At 32.6% G+C, this 18,003-nt stretch overlaps 1 protein-coding gene across 1 annotated transcript in view; it reads right to left on the bottom strand.

Moving 5' to 3' along the window:
- The window catches only part of LOC139489503 (uncharacterized), a 255,507-nt gene that overhangs the window by 120,987 nt on the left and 116,517 nt on the right, over positions 1-18,003 (bottom strand). Inside the window, exons 74-87 of the mRNA XM_071275986.1 lie at positions 17,275-17,445; positions 13,498-13,707; positions 12,429-12,471; positions 11,976-12,139; positions 10,992-11,144; positions 10,138-10,390; positions 9,294-9,463; positions 8,710-8,889; positions 8,219-8,474; positions 7,216-7,373; positions 6,511-6,681; positions 3,927-4,179; positions 3,507-3,670; positions 1,690-1,872 (exon numbers count right to left, since the gene is read on the bottom strand). Of these exons, the coding sequence (XP_071132087.1) occupies positions 1,690-1,872; positions 3,507-3,670; positions 3,927-4,179; positions 6,511-6,681; positions 7,216-7,373; positions 8,219-8,474; positions 8,710-8,889; positions 9,294-9,463; positions 10,138-10,390; positions 10,992-11,144; positions 11,976-12,139; positions 12,429-12,471; positions 13,498-13,707; positions 17,275-17,445 (2,529 nt within the window). The remainder of the gene's footprint in view (positions 1-1,689; positions 1,873-3,506; positions 3,671-3,926; positions 4,180-6,510; positions 6,682-7,215; positions 7,374-8,218; positions 8,475-8,709; positions 8,890-9,293; positions 9,464-10,137; positions 10,391-10,991; positions 11,145-11,975; positions 12,140-12,428; positions 12,472-13,497; positions 13,708-17,274; positions 17,446-18,003) is intronic.

Here is an 18,003-nt window from a genome sequence, read left to right on the forward strand (position 1 = left end):
TTATGACACACCCTCTGATGTTGCTTCATATACATGTCAAGTATAAACTTTGAAATCATAACGGTTCTCAAGATATAGAGCGGACACGATCTTCACCACAGGACACAGGGTTGTCAACTGAAACCAAAGTTTTTAGACCCTGACCTTTGACCTAGGAAGTTGTACATACATCATGACACACCCTCTGGTGGTGGTTAATAAACATGTAAAGTATAAAGTATGAAATCATAATGGTTCTCTAGATATGGAGCGGTCACAAAGTTAAAGTGTTACGGACGGACGGACAGACTGATCACTATAGGGCGACCCGCCTAAAGGCGGGGCCCTAAACTTAGGTACAGATAAAATCAAGGAGACATAATACATCATAAGGCAAGTTAGGTAATACAGCACTTGGGCAATCTGAAAAGTACAGGCATAAAACAATTAACTGATATATGTGCAGAGGTAGTATCAAAGTGACATATAACATCATTAGGCAAGTCAGGTAAAATATATCACTTAGACAAGCTGAAAATATAGGTAATAAAGAGCTGTGCTATAAGCCCATGATACACCCATTGCAAAAACTGTGTATAATCTGAAATTTATAAAAATTGAAAGGTAGCTAAAGTTAACAGATATAAATAATTCACCAAAGTTTAATAAAATTTTGTGAAAGTGTATATGAGTAATTGTCCGAAAACTGGGAAATCCTCCCTTTTTTAAGCATAAAAAAAAATGGAAATATAAAATCTGAAATTTATAAATATCGAAAGGGAGCATACATCAATAGATATAAACAATTCACCAAAGTTTCATTAAAGTTGATGGAAGCATTTTTGAGTTATTGTTCAAAAACTGGAAAATCCCCCCTTTTTTAAGGATAAAACTTCATAACATGGAAAAGAAAAGTCAGAAATTCATAAAAATTGAAAGGGAGCTTACGTCAATAAATATAAACAATTCAACAAAGTTTCATAAAAGTTGGTAGAAGCATTTTTTTTGTAATTGTCTGAAGTGTGGACAACAGAGGGACAGATGGAGGGACAGACGGTATGACAGTCAAACGGACAACGGTATACCATAATACGTCCTGTCTAAGACAGACATATAAAACAATTAACTCAGGTATCAGAAAAGTCAAGGAGACATACTACATCACCAGGCAAGTCAGCTAATATATCACTTAGGCAAGTTGAAAAACACAGGTATAAAGCAATTAACTGAGGTATAAATAGAGTCAAGGTGACATACTAAATTATCAGACGAGTCACATGGTACAGCACTTTTGCAAGTTGAAAACACACATAATATACCAGGTAACCTATATCAAATAGAATCAAACTCATTGCCAGCCATGGACTGACTTTTTGACACTTCAGTTAAATTACACTAAATGCCAGAGAAAGATAGCTAACATTATTTCTAAAGTATATTCTGTAAAATGAAAATGGACAAGGCCTTCAAAACCATGGAAACCATGAGGTCAAAAAACCTAAAATGGCACATAACCCTCAAGGTAAGGGTTAAGGAGAAGTGATTTTATTTAGAAATATGCAATATGTAAAAATAACGAGATATAATACAAGATTGCATATGAGAAAACTGTCGAACAGAAATTGATATCATTTATCAACTATAAGTCATTGTATTGAAATAAATTTGATCAAATTAATTTTATTTTCAAATTTACTCAACTATTTTTACCTGAATTCCAGCCATTACTCTGTACATCACTGAATGCTATATCTGTTACAGGATTACAGCTCGGTTCTTGTAGGTATTCAGCTATACCCAGATCTTCTAGAAGTTTTGCAGCCATTAAATCAGAGAGTTGTGATAAACTTGGCGATAAATCATGATCTGTCAGCCAGGAATTCAATTTAAAATCTGTAATAAATTAAAAACCAGTTTAATATGATCCTAGCTAGTCTCAGGGATGTTGCAAATCTTTTAATCTTTCAAACAAATTGATAGCAAAGAAAGTTCTCTTTACATATCCATTGTTGTACAGAATCAAAGGTCATAACTCCTGGACATCTTAAAAGCAAATCAAATTTGACCACCAAAATAAAAATTGAAAGGCATTAGTTTAACACATTTGCATGGTGCTAGTTAATCGCTACACAAAATCTTTTGAAATCAAAATATAGATAAATGAAAAAATGCAGCTTTCAAAACTAGAGGCTCTCAAGAGCCTGTGTCGCTCACCTGTTACTGTATTTACTGATGTCGGCCATCTTGGTTGGCAGGCAGGGTCATTAGACACTTTATTAAAATAGATACCCTTGTAATGATTGTCGCCAAGTTTGGTTAAATTTGGCCCATAGTTTTAGAAAAGAAGATTTTTGTACAAGTTACAAAAATGACGAAAAGTTGTTCAATATTGACTATAAAGGACAATAACTCCTTAAGGAGTTCTCTGACAATTTTGGTCATGTTGACTTATTTGTAGATCTTACTTTGCTGAACATTATTGCTGTTTACAGTTTATCTCTATATATAATAAAATTCAAGATAATAACCAAAAACTGCAAAATTTCCTTAAAATTACAATCAGGGGCAGCAACCCAACAACCAGTTGTCCGATCCATCTGAAAATTTCAGGGCAGATAGATCTTGACCTGATAAACAATTAAACTCTGTCAGATTTGCTCTAAATGCTTTGTTTTTGAGTTATAAGTCAAAAACTGCATTTTACCCTTATGTTCTATTTTTAGCCGTGGCGGCCATCTTGGTTGGATGGCCGGGTCAACAGACACATTTTTAAAACAAGATACCCCAAAGATAATTGTTGCCAAGTTTGGTAAAATTTGGCCCAGTAGTTTCAGAGGAGAAGATTTTTGTAAAGGATTACTAAGATTTACGAAAAATGATTAAAAATTGACTATAAAGGGCAATAACTCCTAAAGGGGTCAACTGACCATTTCAGTCATGTTGACTTTTTTGTATATCTTACTTTGCTGAACATTGTTGCTATTTACAGTTTATCTCTATCTATAATTATATTCAAGATAATAACCAAAAACGGTGAAATTTCCTTAAAATGACCAATTTTGGGGCAGCAACCCAACAACGGGTTGTCCGATTCATCTGAAAATTTCAGGGCAGATAGATGTTGACCTGATTAACAATTTTACCCCAGTCAGATTTGCTCTAAATGCTTTGGTTTCAGAGATATGAGCCAAAATCTACATTTTACCCCTATGTTCTATTTTTAGCCGTGGTGGCCATCTTGGTTGGTTGGCCGGGTCACGCCACACATTTTTTAAACTACATACCCCAATGATGATTTTGGTCAATTTTGGTTAAATTTGGCCCAGTAGTTTCAGAGGAGAAGATTTTTGTAAAAGTTAACGACGACGGACGACGACGACAGACGCCGGAAGCAAAGTGATGGGAATAGCTCACTTGGCCCTTCGGGCCAGGTGAGCTAAAAATGAACAAAAGATTAAACCATAAAAATTGATTTCAAAACATTTTATAATTCTGAAAAATGTGATATCTGATTCATTAAAGCTTACTTGGAACTGCAAATCCTCCTGTCCAATCACATGGCTGTTTAGATATTTTATAATCCTCAAATATTACATAGTTATATATACAGTCTCCATTGCTCTCAAAACAAAAGTTTATTGTTAAATCAAAAGACAGCTTCTCTTCAGCTTTCAAATCTTCTATGGAATAACTGAAAATTAACAAACTTTATAATTAAGGAAGATTTCTCATAGTACTATTGTATGTTTTCTTTAAACCAAACAATGAAAATATTTAACCATGCGTCACTTGAACATATATAGGTAAGCTTTTTAAATTAAGGCAGCCCTCAGTTTTTGCTTTTGATTAATGTTTGTGACATTCAGACAGTCATACAACCCAGGGAAAGAAAGAATAACAGAAACAATGTGACTTAACATATAACATAATAGTAGAGAGTTCATTACCTTAGTTTGATGATGTTACCAAGGGATATATTGTTCTGTGTATTGAAGTTGTAATCAGACAAAGATTCATTGATGACAAGGTTCTCCAGTCCAATACTAAGTTTAAGGTTACAGATATCAATCAGGACGTGAAATTCTACAGACATATCCAACAGTGGTATGTATAAACAACACTGGATCCCTGTACAGTAATCTGGTAACCGACATGCCATGTTGGATGGTAATGTTGGCAATGATAAGTCTGCATTACAAGCTGAAAAACAGAAATATCATACACTTCAACTATAAACAACACAGAATCCCTGTACAATAATCTGGTATCCAACATGCCAGGTTGGGTGGTGAAGTAGGCAATGATAAGTCTGCATCACAGGCTGAAATAAAACAGAAATATTATAAACAACACTGAATCCCTGTATAGTAATCTGGTAACCGAAATGCCAGGTTGGACGGTAATGTTGGCAATAATAAGTCTGCATCATAGGCTGAAAATAAAACAGAAATATCTAATATTACAGTTATAAACAACACTGGATCCCTGTACAGTAATCTGGTAACTGACATGCAATGTTGGATGGTATTGTTGGCAATGACAAGTCTGCATCACAGGCTGAAATAAAAAAAATGTTTTTAATTACAATGGTGTTTTTTTTAAGGAATCAACATTAAAACAAGAAATTTGAACAAGAACTATGTTTATTTTCCTGGCAAAGTATTGGTAAGATTGCTGAAAACTAGATGACATCTAGCAAGTGATTAAGAAATATCAAGCTGACATTGAACAAATAAATTACAAAAACTTGATTCAGGCTATTTATCACATAGACATTTAATAATTCCTAGGAGTATATGCAGATTTCAAACTAACATCATACACCCCAATTCTAGATAAATGTTTAAAAAATTGTTATAAGTGTAATATCAATAAATAATTTAATTATAACACAAAATGCTGGAAGAACAGTTTCCCTGCTCACAGAAACACATTTCCTTTTTGAGTCAGAACCTCAATCAAAACCCTAGCTTGGCACATTTTTTAAAAGCATTAATGAACATGTGTATTAGATTTTTAGTTATGGTGACTTGAATAACACCAGTATCACTCAGATTACAATTCTACCTTGACAGGTAAGTTTGTATTTAGCCTATAAAATACTTATTTAGCCTTGAGAATTGAAAGGTCAGTTTATCCCATTCATACAAAAGAAGTTTACCTATAAGGGTCAGAATGGGGTTTACAGAATAGAGAATAAATGTAATAGCAACAAAAAATAGAGAATAGAGAAAATGAGCAACAAAATAAAGAATAGAGAATAATGCGGTGCAAAAGTATAAAGAATAAATGTGCAAAATAAAAAGGAAACTTAGGTAACTGTAATGCAATACAGATAATATAATGATCAATGTGCATAATTGATAAATAATCTTGTAACAGAAAGACTATATAGTAAAATCATTGTCATGAGAATTTGCTTTACAGAATGAGAGTTATTTTTAAGGCTATTAAAAGAAAAATGCCCTAAAAATTTAAAAATAAATACAGATATTAAAAAACCCATGCAGGTCCTCATGTCATTTACATTGTCAAAATATAGGACACATCTAGTCAAACTGGTTTTAAACTAGACATCTAGTCAAACTGGTTTTGTATAACTGACTGTTTCTTGCCCTAAATGTCTATTATGTGTTTGTGCTAAGAGTACATTGTACTGTCAAATTCATTGATTTTCTGTTGGGACATGACCTGCATTGTAAACATGCAAAATAGTGCCTTGAGATTTCAACTGATATAAGTATAATAAATTAAAATGTGGAATATTATATCCTGGTTGATGATGTTTTTTTTTGGGACCAAGATGTTTTCTTCATTCTTGTTCACATTTAATGATTATATTAACCTTCAACATTGTACAATGCACATTTAAAGATAGAATTTTTTTTAACTCTCATTTAAAATATTTTGCAACTTAATAATAATCTGTCAGATTTGGTGTAAACAAAAAACAAGATCCTGCAAGCATAGTCTATTTCTATAACAGTCAAGCAGATAGTTTTTTTTTTTATCTGAAAAAAAAAACTACCATGTAAAGAAATATGCAATTAAAAGGCCTAAAATAACCCCTATAAAATTCAACATTAACAGATTTTTAACAATTTTAAAAATCAAGATGCACAAAGTTTTAAGTATTGGTCAGAATATAGGGTTCTTTTGTACTTTAACAATATCACAATAACAATAAAGTGACCTTAATTTTGGACAAGGTAAATGGCATGAAGCCAAATTTATCAACTCTATTGTATGAATGGGAAACTGACCTTTCAATTCTCAAGGCTAAATAAGTATTTTATAGGCTAAATACAAAATTACCTGTCAAGGTAGAATTGTAATCTGAGTGATACCGGTGTTTTTCAAGTCACCATAATGTGACCACAACTTATGATGAACTACTTTAAGCTTAAAAATTAAAACATGACAGACAGAAGGATGGATGGACATGCACAGGCAGCAAATAAAATGCCCCTTGCTATCAAATTTAGGCATGGCATAATAAAATTTTCTGCAGTACAGTGTAATGATACTTACACCCAGTATTCCATCCATTAGCCTCAGCTTGATAGGCAGCCACCCGACATTGAGGATTCAGCAGATAGCCAGCTATACCTAATTCTTCCATTAACATATCAACATAATATGACTGTAGCTGTTGTCCCAAATCTATTTTGTTATTATCTAGCCAGGCAGACAAGGAAAATCCTGTTAAAAATATATTAAATGTTGTACAGTTTGTCTTTCCAACTCAACAGCATACATGGAGAAACTGTATTTTTTGTTAAAAACTCCCCATCCTAATTATCTGATCAATAGCAATGCTCCTCTTGGTCAAGAATGACCACATTGTTCAAACCTTATTATTTATGCAGCTGTCCTGCTAAGGTAGTCTTCTCCTGTCGGAAGGTTCAGAATAATTTTCTAGCTATTTAGGTAACTTTGTATGGACTGAAAAATCTGGGCGTTGTTCTCTGTCAAATTAATGTATACAGAAGTCAAGAACTTGGATTAATGATTTGCAGTATAAAGAACAAGAAAATTCATACCTATTTTTTTAAAATATGAGAACAGCAGTTTATAACTGAATGGTTTTCATGTTTTAAAATTGCAAATGCCATAGTCATAAACCATGCAACATTTATCTTTTCTGAGTGACTAAACCCGATGTATTAATTTGATTATTATGGAATTCCTTAAATGAACTCACAAACAGGTATCCCAAGAGAATTGTAATTTTACCTGGTAATCCTTGACTGAAATCGCAGAAAGGTATTGGGAGTTTATTATTTTCCAGTATTCTCAGGTCTAAAGCACAAGGTCCATTAGCTTCATAACAAATACTGATGTTAAGGCTGACAATATACATCCTCTCATTGTAGAACTCATCAATCTTGTAACTAAAAGAAAAGAAAAAGGTGTGGTTAAGCAATGGGGAAACAAATCTTCTCTTCACCTAATCTAAATGATTGTTTTATTTTAACCCTTTCCTCCATAATGACGCTTTATGACGCCACCCCCTTTACTCCATAATGACGCCTTTTGACGCCTGTGTAGTACCTCAGTTGAAACGCTTTGACTACAAAATGTCTGTATTAGACACTAAAAAAAACTGTATCCAATATGAAAAGGAGATTCATGAGAATATCTGATTTGAATTTCATTGATGAAATATTCATTTTCACAATGCATTAATACTTTAAACCTGATGATTTATTTTTTATTATAAAAATCCTTATGCGAATCAAGTATGTAAGAAAAAAAATCCATGGAGGAAAGGGTTAATCATAACAAAGACTAAAGTTTAATCAGACAATAGTTGTTAACTCATCAATCTAACTTAAAAAAAAGAATACATATAAAATAAGATGATGTTGCATTATAACCAACTAGACAACTATCCACCAAAGACAAAAAAATTGGTAGTAACGAGCAATGAGCAAAACACAAACCATACAGTCAGCTATAAAAGGCCATGACAAACAAAATGTCAATAGCTCATTTCCTTCAAAACTGTAAAATACTGGGAATTTGTGTTAAATAAGAAATAATCTATTCTTTCCTTCTTGTAAAATGGAAAAACATACACAAATTCAAGATATGGATTCTTCACAATTCCACAACAGATGCTCACTCTTAGTTGTGACCCAAGGTACTGTGTTGAATACATTGCCACTTGTATGGAGAGTTGTCTCATTGTTATTCATACCACATCTTCTTATTTATATAGATAATTTTTTCATACCTGACTCTAACAAATCCCATCAAAGAGAAAGTTTGTATTTCCCCATAGTCAATATCCAGCATGGTTGTAGTATGTTTATAGTTCTCTACACCAACAGTAAAGGTGTTGTGACAGGCATCCAGTACTACATAGGCATTGACAGATAATCCTAGTTTATCTACCTGTATACAACAATCTATACCTGTACAGGTATCAGACAGGTAACAGGAGATTCCAGTAGGTAAAGATATAGGTATACCTACAGAACTATTACATTCTGAAATGAAAATCATTATTTATTCATCATCAATTTGGGTGTTCAAGTAACAAATCTATGTTGACATGCTATGTTGTTTTATTTTATTGGTAATTTCAAGTGTTAGTAATAAATTTAAGTCATGTATTGCCCACCAATTTTAGGTTCTTTCAAATGACTCAAAATTGTAGTTGATGCAAATTCAACACTTTCTGTCTTCATTTAAGTGTAATAACTACTACAAGATATAACTTACTGTCCAGATTCCATCCGTTATTGTTTGTAGGTTGATAAGGAGGCTGATTTCTGTCACACTGTGGATCCTTCATATATTCATTAATGCCAAGCTTATACAGAAGCTGTGATACAAAAACTTCCTGTAATATTCCTGTGTCTGTTATACTGTTTTCTGTGATCCAAGTAGCCAAGGAAAAGTCTACAAAAATAATTTCAAACCATTGAAAAATTGAATGTTGGCTCTTTAGGGCCACCTAGAAAGAAATAGCTTTGTAGTAACTAGAGTTTGAAATCCAACATCAATAGACATTCTGAAATGTCTCACCAGCTTTACTGATATAGTTTACGTCAAAGTCTTTTAAATAAAGGATTTACTGCAAGTATCAACAAACTTAAAATTTTCATTGATCAATATAAATGGGGTGAAGGTCAGATGAACCCTTGGAGACACACATACAATCATAACATATAACAAATAACTTTGATTGTTTAATTGTTTGTGTTTTATGCCACTTTCATCACTCATGAATGCCTAGAGAGAATCACTGACTTTTGCAATCCTTGTCTATCATGATTGATTTCAAACAGCTGTGTATAGCTTACCAGACTGTAAGAATCCCATACTCCAGTTACATAAAGGTTTGGCTACTTTAGCATTGGTTAGGATTGGTAAATTCACTATACAGTTGTCTGGGTCCTTCTCTTCCATACAAATATGGAAACTCAAGTCTACCATGAACATCTTCTCAGTCTTTAAGTCAAAAACTTTGTACCTGGAAAGAAATTTTAATTAAACGAAGAATGAATCTGAGAAAACGAATGCCCCTGCTCAAACTTTGCAATTTTCCAAGTTAAAAAGAGCCATTACTCTAGAACAGTAGAAGACTCACTGCCCAAATTCTTACTCTGTCTGCCATTTTTGGTTCTAAGCATTGTGTATAATATTCTCAATATTTCAATGAGGAAAATTTAAGTTACAGTGCATAAATGATTTCTTTTTGAAATTTTCCAAATAATAAAAGGGATTAACCCATGAACAGTTAGTGACTCACTGCTCAAATGGAACTCTGTCCATGAGTTTTGGTTCTTAGTATAGTGTATGAGTTTCATAAAATCGGCATGAGGAAAACTTAAATTACAGCGTGGAAATGAAAATTGAAAGAATAAAAGGTCAAGGGTTACACTTAATGCCCCTTGCCTAAGTCGAAAGGCATAAAAAGTGTTTGTTCCAATGGTTACATATTTTGACAAAATTATGCAAGTCAAAGAAGTTATCTCATTTAAAAAAAGATGCAATATTCATCCCCACGACAACACAGTGAAAGAAACATCTATATACTGATAAGAAATATTGATATTCATTGCATAAAAGATTAATTAATTTTATGGCTTTAAATTTTGTAAAACTTACTTAAATTAAATAGTATGAAATAGTATTAAAACATACTTTATGATAATGCCACCTTGAAGTGAGAACTTGTGAGTTTCTCCCCATGTATATTTCAGCAGTGACATCTTTACATGTAGTTTCTCTATAGTTAAGGATAGAGTATATGTACAAGGATCTATATTGATCTCATACATGATGGCTCGACTGATTAATTGAACGTCCATACAACATGATAAAGCAGAACAGCTTGGTGGTATTACACAGGATACTGATGAAGGTAAGGTCAAGGTCAAATAACTACTGGTACATTCTGTAAGAGAAGCAAATTAAGGAAGTTCTCTCCTCATGTTTTTGAATTTTTGACACATATTCAGAATCCTCTGGGTTTATCCATGTTGTGCCATTAAAAAAAATAATTTTCCCATTAACCCCTACTTTTCTTTCAATATTTTACTAAATATAGTTCAAAATTACATCTTTTGAAAACTTATAAAATCCTTGTTATTTTTTCATCGTTTTTGACCAACAAAAGGTGTCATGTTAAATATATGAAAAGTCTAGAGAGAATTATTTCCTGCCAAATTTTCAATGGCGTATATCGAAAACAAGCACACAAACCCCTAAATTTTTTTTGCTTTTTTGTTTCTTTATTTATGTTCTATCAATATATAATAGCCTTTTAAAAGCTTGTTATTTTGAAACAGAGTAGCAAACATCCTTAAATAGATCTTTAATGAAAATGGATCATACCAATTTGAATGCAAATATTATATTTCATCTAAGTACTGACATATCAAATATATGTTATTATAAATTGTTAAATGAACAACCTGTACATGTTGACAACTGTTTCTCCCTTACTTATTTTGCTATGTTAACAAATATCCTATTCAATTTCAAAAAGCACTTACCATTGGCAAATGAATCACTTGTTACATTACATGGAGAATCTAGGAAAAAATCATTCAGTCCAAGTCTCTCTAGTAAAATCTGTCTAACTGATGTTGATAGCTGGTCTGATAAAGTTTCTTTCTGTTCTTCTAAAATCTTGATTAGGGAAAAGTCTACAAATATTATTTAAAGTGAGAAGAAGTAAATGATGCTTTATATAAATGAATAACACAGTCATGATATATTCTTAAATTATGTCTTTTCAGTAAAAGTTGGAAAAATATCAAACAACTATTTTGTTGCATAATTGATATAAATTTTCATAGTTAAATATTTAAGACTATTCATTTTTTGAGGCACACCTCTAAAATAACATAAATTCAAAAAATGTAGTGCACACAACTATAAAGCTTTCAATCTATCTGGAACAATAGTTCTTTCAAAATAAATTCAATTAGAATATAACTGTATTGTATTTTTTTTTTATCTTTGCCTCACTATTTAATAGGCATGTGTAACTGTCTCAAATTGTGTAATAATGTGTATGAATAATTAATTGAACCAAACAATATGAAAGACAACGTGTCATTTAAATATGTTAACCTCTAAATCTCCTTCAGTGTAGTGAATGGGTGCCTTGATTTAACAAACAATCAAAGTTCTGGCTTCAATACACCAGATTTCATTTTGACAGAGTCCTAAGCCTCAGTCATACATAAACATTATGTGTCTACCTGGAATATTAAATCCTGTTCCCCAATCACAGAAAACTTATGTTAATACCGTACCTGGAACATTAAATCCTGTTCCCCAATCACAGAACACTTATGTTAATACAGTACCTGGAACATTAAATCCTGTTCCCCAATCACAGAACACTTATGTTAATACAGTACCTGGAACATTAAATCCTGTTCCCCAATCACAGATAACTTATGTTAATACAGTACCTGGAACATTAAATCCTGTTCCCCAATCACAGAACACTTATGTTAATACAGTACCTGGAACATTAAATCCTGTTCCCCAATCACAGAACACTTTAGGTAATCTGTACCCATTGAACACAGTCATGGTAAAGTAACAACTTTTCTGTGACTCAAAACAAACACTCATGTTCAGATTTATCTCATACTCCTGATCAGCTGATATGTCTTCTATCTTATATCTATAAATATATATCATTTTCTAAGCTTAAAATGGTATATTGTAACATCAGCGTTTCACTGACACAAGTTGAAAGAAATTAAAAAAAATAATTAATATTGTAATACACTTGACTTCAATTAAGGTACTCCAGAAAAATTGTAAATTATTTTTTCTGTTCATTTATGAATCAAACATAGCCTGTTTATAACTCAACTGAAACAAAATGACATTGCTTATTTTGGTTACTTTAATATCTAATGATTCTGCTCAAAAGACATGCTAGAAAATACTTAATGCAAATCACTCACTCTACTCTTATAACATTCATCAAGTATTTCTTTTCCAGGGTACCTGAAGGAAAGAAAGAAGAAACATGGATGCATTTCTGACCTTTTAAAGAATATATATAATTCTTTTTTTATAAATATCAATAAGACACACTGTGTTAACTATGAACATATACACAATGTGTTCTTTCTCCATGAAAATATAAACAATGTGTTCTTTATTTATGAATATAAACAATGTGTTCTTTTCTATGAATATATATACAATGTGTTCTTTCTGCATGAAAATATAAACACATTGTTCTTTATTTAGACAATGAGTTCTTTTCTATGAATATATACACAATGTGTACTTTTCTATGAATAAATATACAATGACTTCTTTTCTATGAATATATACACAATGAGTTCTTTCTCTATGAATATATACACAATGAGTTCTTTTCTATGAATATATACACAATGTGTACTTTTCTAAGAATAAATATACAATGACTTCTTTTCTATGAATATATACACAATGAGTTCTTTTCTATGAATATATACACAATGTGTACTTTTCTATGAATAAATATACAATGACTTCTTTTCTATGAATATATACACAATGAGTTCTTTCTCTATGAATATATACACAATGAGTTCTTTTCTATGAATATATACACAATGTGTACTTTTCTATGAATAAATATACAATGACTTCTTTTCTATGAATATATACACAATGAGTTCTTTCTCTATGAATATATACACAATGAGTTCTTTCTCTATGAATATAAACACAGTGTGTTCTTTTCTATGAATATAAACACAATGTGATCTTTATCTATGAATATAAACACAATGTGATCTTTATCTATGAATATAAACACATAATGTGTTCTTTAGCTCTTAATATACAAAATATTTTCTTGATTTCTCTTTGTTAACAACTGTGTGATAAAATTCACAAAATCTCTATATTTGGCAAAGATGGTCAGATTTAAATATTTATGGCTGTTATAGTTAACCTCATGTAAATCCACTTGTGTCATAACCTTTGATCACTACACACCCTCTCTCTGGTAAGGAGGGTTATAATAACACTTACCCCACTGATAGTCAAAAAGATCTATGTGTTCAGTAAGCCTCTCAATACCAAACTTAAGGTAGTGGTTACAGGTGCCTATCTCTACAAAGGCTGAAAATGATTTCTTCAGAAATCCAACATCCATACAACATTTCACAGCAGTACATGTATCCTCTAGTATACACACAGCTGTATTTGGTAGAGCTGGCAATGACAAGGCCTGGTCACACTCTAAAGGAAAGAATAACATTATCAGGGTGTTTTTTTACCTGCTAACAAAAAATCAAGGAAACTCAACTAAGAGTAGGCAACATAATACAATGTAGTAATGCTCACAATACAACTTTCTACAATTAACTACAGCTTATAGAAGAAAGTATCTTGAAATCAAATTTTTATTTTTGGGACAAGACATAGTTCCCCCTTACATCTGCCATTTATAAAGTTTTATATAGATATGGTGTTGTCTCGATATCCAAATAGCACCAGTTCAAATTCTGGCAAGGGAAGAACACAAAGGAGAAGGTTCACGAAGGCTTAAATTGGCCCTGAATTTTTAAAGTTTTTTAAATCGTGGCAAAATATTACAAATTTCCCATAGAAATACTTGTGATAATACTATTAAGACAAAATATTTGTTTCTAGCACTTTCCTTTACAATTTATGGAGCTATGGCCCCTTAAATAAACATAATTTGTATTAAAAGGTCAATTTTGGTACTTTTTTTTTCATAATTTTTAATTGTTTTTGGCATAATTAATGTTGGCCGCCATCTACGATCCAAAACGTTTTTATATTGATGAAATCTATATCAAAATTGGAATCTTTTGGTTACAACACATTTTAGATCGTAGGTGGCGGCCAAGGTGTTTTTGAAGCTTTTAGGTTTAAAAAATGAACAAAATCATCATATTTTGACAAAATGTCCAAAATGGGCTTCCTTTGGAGAATATTATGTTCTCTTATGAAAAGAACTGATATATTTAGCATTTAAACTTTTGAAATAGACCCATTTACGAACTAATTTGAGACCTTTGTGGTGTTTTATGATAAAGTTGATATTTTAGGCCATTTTGTGCCATAAGTGAACCTTGTCCTTTCCTTCTGCAAATTTTTAGATTTAACATTGTTGTGTTGATCTTCAGAGTTAATATGAATATCATATGTTTTTCAGCCTTTTATCACCTTCACTGATGAAACAATGGATGAATCTGTCATAGAGTTGTCACTTATTTAGACATACTTATTAATTAATTATTTCTGTGATCTTATGACCCTTTATGACAGATAATCTAGCTAATCAGCAATCAATTTCCATCTTATGTCATGTACTGTCATACATTTCTAGATTCTACACTAGGCCACCGAAAGCTGAATTAATGATTCAGTCATGGTGGCTGAGTGGTCTAGAGCGCTGGACACAGGCAGTGCTGTCTCGATATCCCAAAAGCATGAGTTCAAATCAATGATACAAGGATCATCACTAAGATAACTCCATTTACTCACCCGATTTCCATCCCTGGTGATTTGGTGTGAAGTCCTCTGGTGTATTGTAACAAGGATTATCATTCAAATAACTATTATTATCTTCCCTCCTATACATTTCCAGGAATATGATTGGTTAAAAGCGTCCGCGTGCAAACCATGTATATTTGATATTAGGTTAGTAGGGAGGCGGGGCTTATCTTATACACGGTTAGTAGTGGAGTTACGTCCCTTTATATTCCATATTAGGTAAGAAGGGGGCTGGGCTTATTTCATACATGTTTAGTAATGGTGTTATGTCCCTTTATAAAAACAAAACGGTACTGATAAAAAAAAGTTCCAACAGACGAAGAAATTGATGTCAGCAGATTAAGATTGAAATGAATTCATAAAACACATTTAAACCTTACAAGTCGTTATTGTTGGCATCTGTTTTTGTAGGATCAATGGTAGTATTTTCTTAATGCTAACAGTATAAAAGACTTGCTCTTTTTGAGAATCACTAGCCTTAATTTCACACGTTCAGATAGTCGGTAAGATAAATTCGTTACATAGTGTGCTAGTGACGTAATACGGTATATATGGGGTCAGTAAATTCCATATGGGGATTCGAGCTTCGCTCTCACCCCATATGGAATTTACTGACCCCATATATACCGTATTAGGTCACTAGCACACTATGTAACTAATAATACTCACCCAATTTCCATCCCTGGTGATTTGTTGTGAAGGCCTCTGATGTACTGTTACAAAGATTATCATTCAGATAACTATAAATACTCACCCGATTTCCATCCCTGGTGATTTGGTGTAAAGGCCTCTGATGTACTGTTACATGGATTATCATTCAGATAACTATAAATACTCACCTGACTTCCACCCTTGATAATTTGGTGTGAAGTCCTCTAATGTAATGTTACAAGGATTGTCACTTAGATAACTAGATATACTCACCTGACTTCCACCCCTGATACTTTGGTGTTAAGTCCTCTAATGTAATATTACAAGGATTGTCACTTAAATAACTAGATATACTCACCTGACTTCCACCCCTGATACTTTGGTGTCAAGTCCTCTAATGTAATGTTACAAGGATTGTCACTTAGATAACTATAAATACTTACCTGATTTCCATCACTGGTGATTTGTTGCGAAGGCCTCTGATGTACTGTTACAAAGATTATCATTCAGATAACTATAAATACTCACCCGATTTCCATCCCTGGTGATTTGGTGTGAAGGCCTCTGATGTACTGTTACATGGATTATCATTCAGATAACTAGATATACTAACCTGACTTCCACCCTTGATAATTTGGTGTGAAGTCCTCTAATGTAGTGTTACAAGGATTGTCACTTAGATAACTAGATATACTCACCTGACTTCCACCCCTGATACTTTGGTGTTAAGTCCTCTAATGTAATATTACAAGGATTGTCACTTAGATAACTAGACATACTCACCTGACTTCCACCCCTGATACTTTGGTGTTAAGTCCTCTAATGTAATGTTACAAGGATTGTCACTTTGATAACTATAAATACTCACCCTATTTCCATCCCTGGTGATTTGGTGTGAAGACCTCTGATGTACTGTTACATGGATTGTCATTCAGATAATTATAAATACTCACCTGATTTCCATCCCTGGTGATTTGGTGTGAAGGCCTCTGATGTACTGTTACATGGATTATCATTCAGATAACTATAAATACTCCCCCGATTTCCATCCCTGGTGATTTGGTGTGAAGGCCTCTGATGTACTGTTACATGGATTATCATTCAGATAACTATAAATACTCACCTGACTTCCACCCTTGATAATTTGGTGTGAAGTCCTCTAATGTAATGTTACAAGGATTGTCACTTAGATAACTAGATATACTCACCTGACTTCCACCCCTGATACTTTGGTGTTAAGTCCTCTAATGTAATGTTACAAGGATTGTCACTTAGATAACTAGATATACTCACCTGACTTCCAAACCCTGATACTTTGGTGTTAAGTCCTCTAATGTAATGTTACAAGGATTGTCACTTAGATAACTAGATATACTCACCTGACTTCCAAACCCTGATACTTTGGTGTTAAGTCCTCTAATGTAATGTTACAAGGATTGTCACTAAGCCAGGATATACTCACCTGACTTCCACCCCTGATACTTTGGTGTTAAGTCCTCTAATGTAATATTACAAGGATTGTCACTTAGATAACTAGATATACTCACCCGATTTCCATCCCTGGTGATTTGGTGTGAAGGCCTCTGATGTACTGTTACAAGGATCATCATTCAGATAACTATAAATACTCACCCGATTTCCATCCCTGGTGATTTGGTGTGAAGGCCTCTGATGTACTGTTACAAGGATCATCATTCAGATAACTAGATATTCCCAGATCTTCCATTAGTTTCTGTATAAAAGGTTCTGTCAAGCTGTTAAGTACCTCCCCAGCATCTGCTGTGAACTTCTCCAGGGAAAAGTCTAAATTTAAAAGAAGAATATCTTTTTCGGTAGTGAATAGTAAAACACAAAATACAATTGTTGTGCAGTGAATGTGCTAGTTGATTTTGAGTAATTTTGATATTTCACTCATATGGCAAAATTTGGGGTACTTTGTTAATTTGCATAGCAGCCATTTTGCTTTATCATGATGACAGCCATTACAATAGGATTATGTATGCTCCTTAAATAAAAATGCCAATATGTTAATTTCTATATTGAATAAGCAATTTGTCCGCATTTAGGTGAATTGTACATGTTTTTAGGCTTCTGTCCTTTTACAAATGAACATTGTCTTCATTGAAATTTTTCTGCTTTTTCAGTTTAAAAATCATAAAAAAGCAAAATTCAAAACAGAACTTAACATGCAAGATGTTGTTCATGATTTGTCCACATATAAAGAGAAGCACCTTGAAGGTTTTATTTTAAAGTTGAATAAGACCCTGTTTAAACTGGCAACGAAATTGAATCGATCTTTATTTGAAACGATCTTAAAAAGACCAGTTCACGTTTACATTGCACAAGCAAGATCGATCGAGA

This window comes from Mytilus edulis, chromosome 9 (genome assembly GCF_963676685.1).
Source record: "Mytilus edulis chromosome 9, xbMytEdul2.2, whole genome shotgun sequence".
NCBI classification, from domain to species: Eukaryota; Metazoa; Mollusca; class Bivalvia; order Mytilida; family Mytilidae; genus Mytilus; species Mytilus edulis.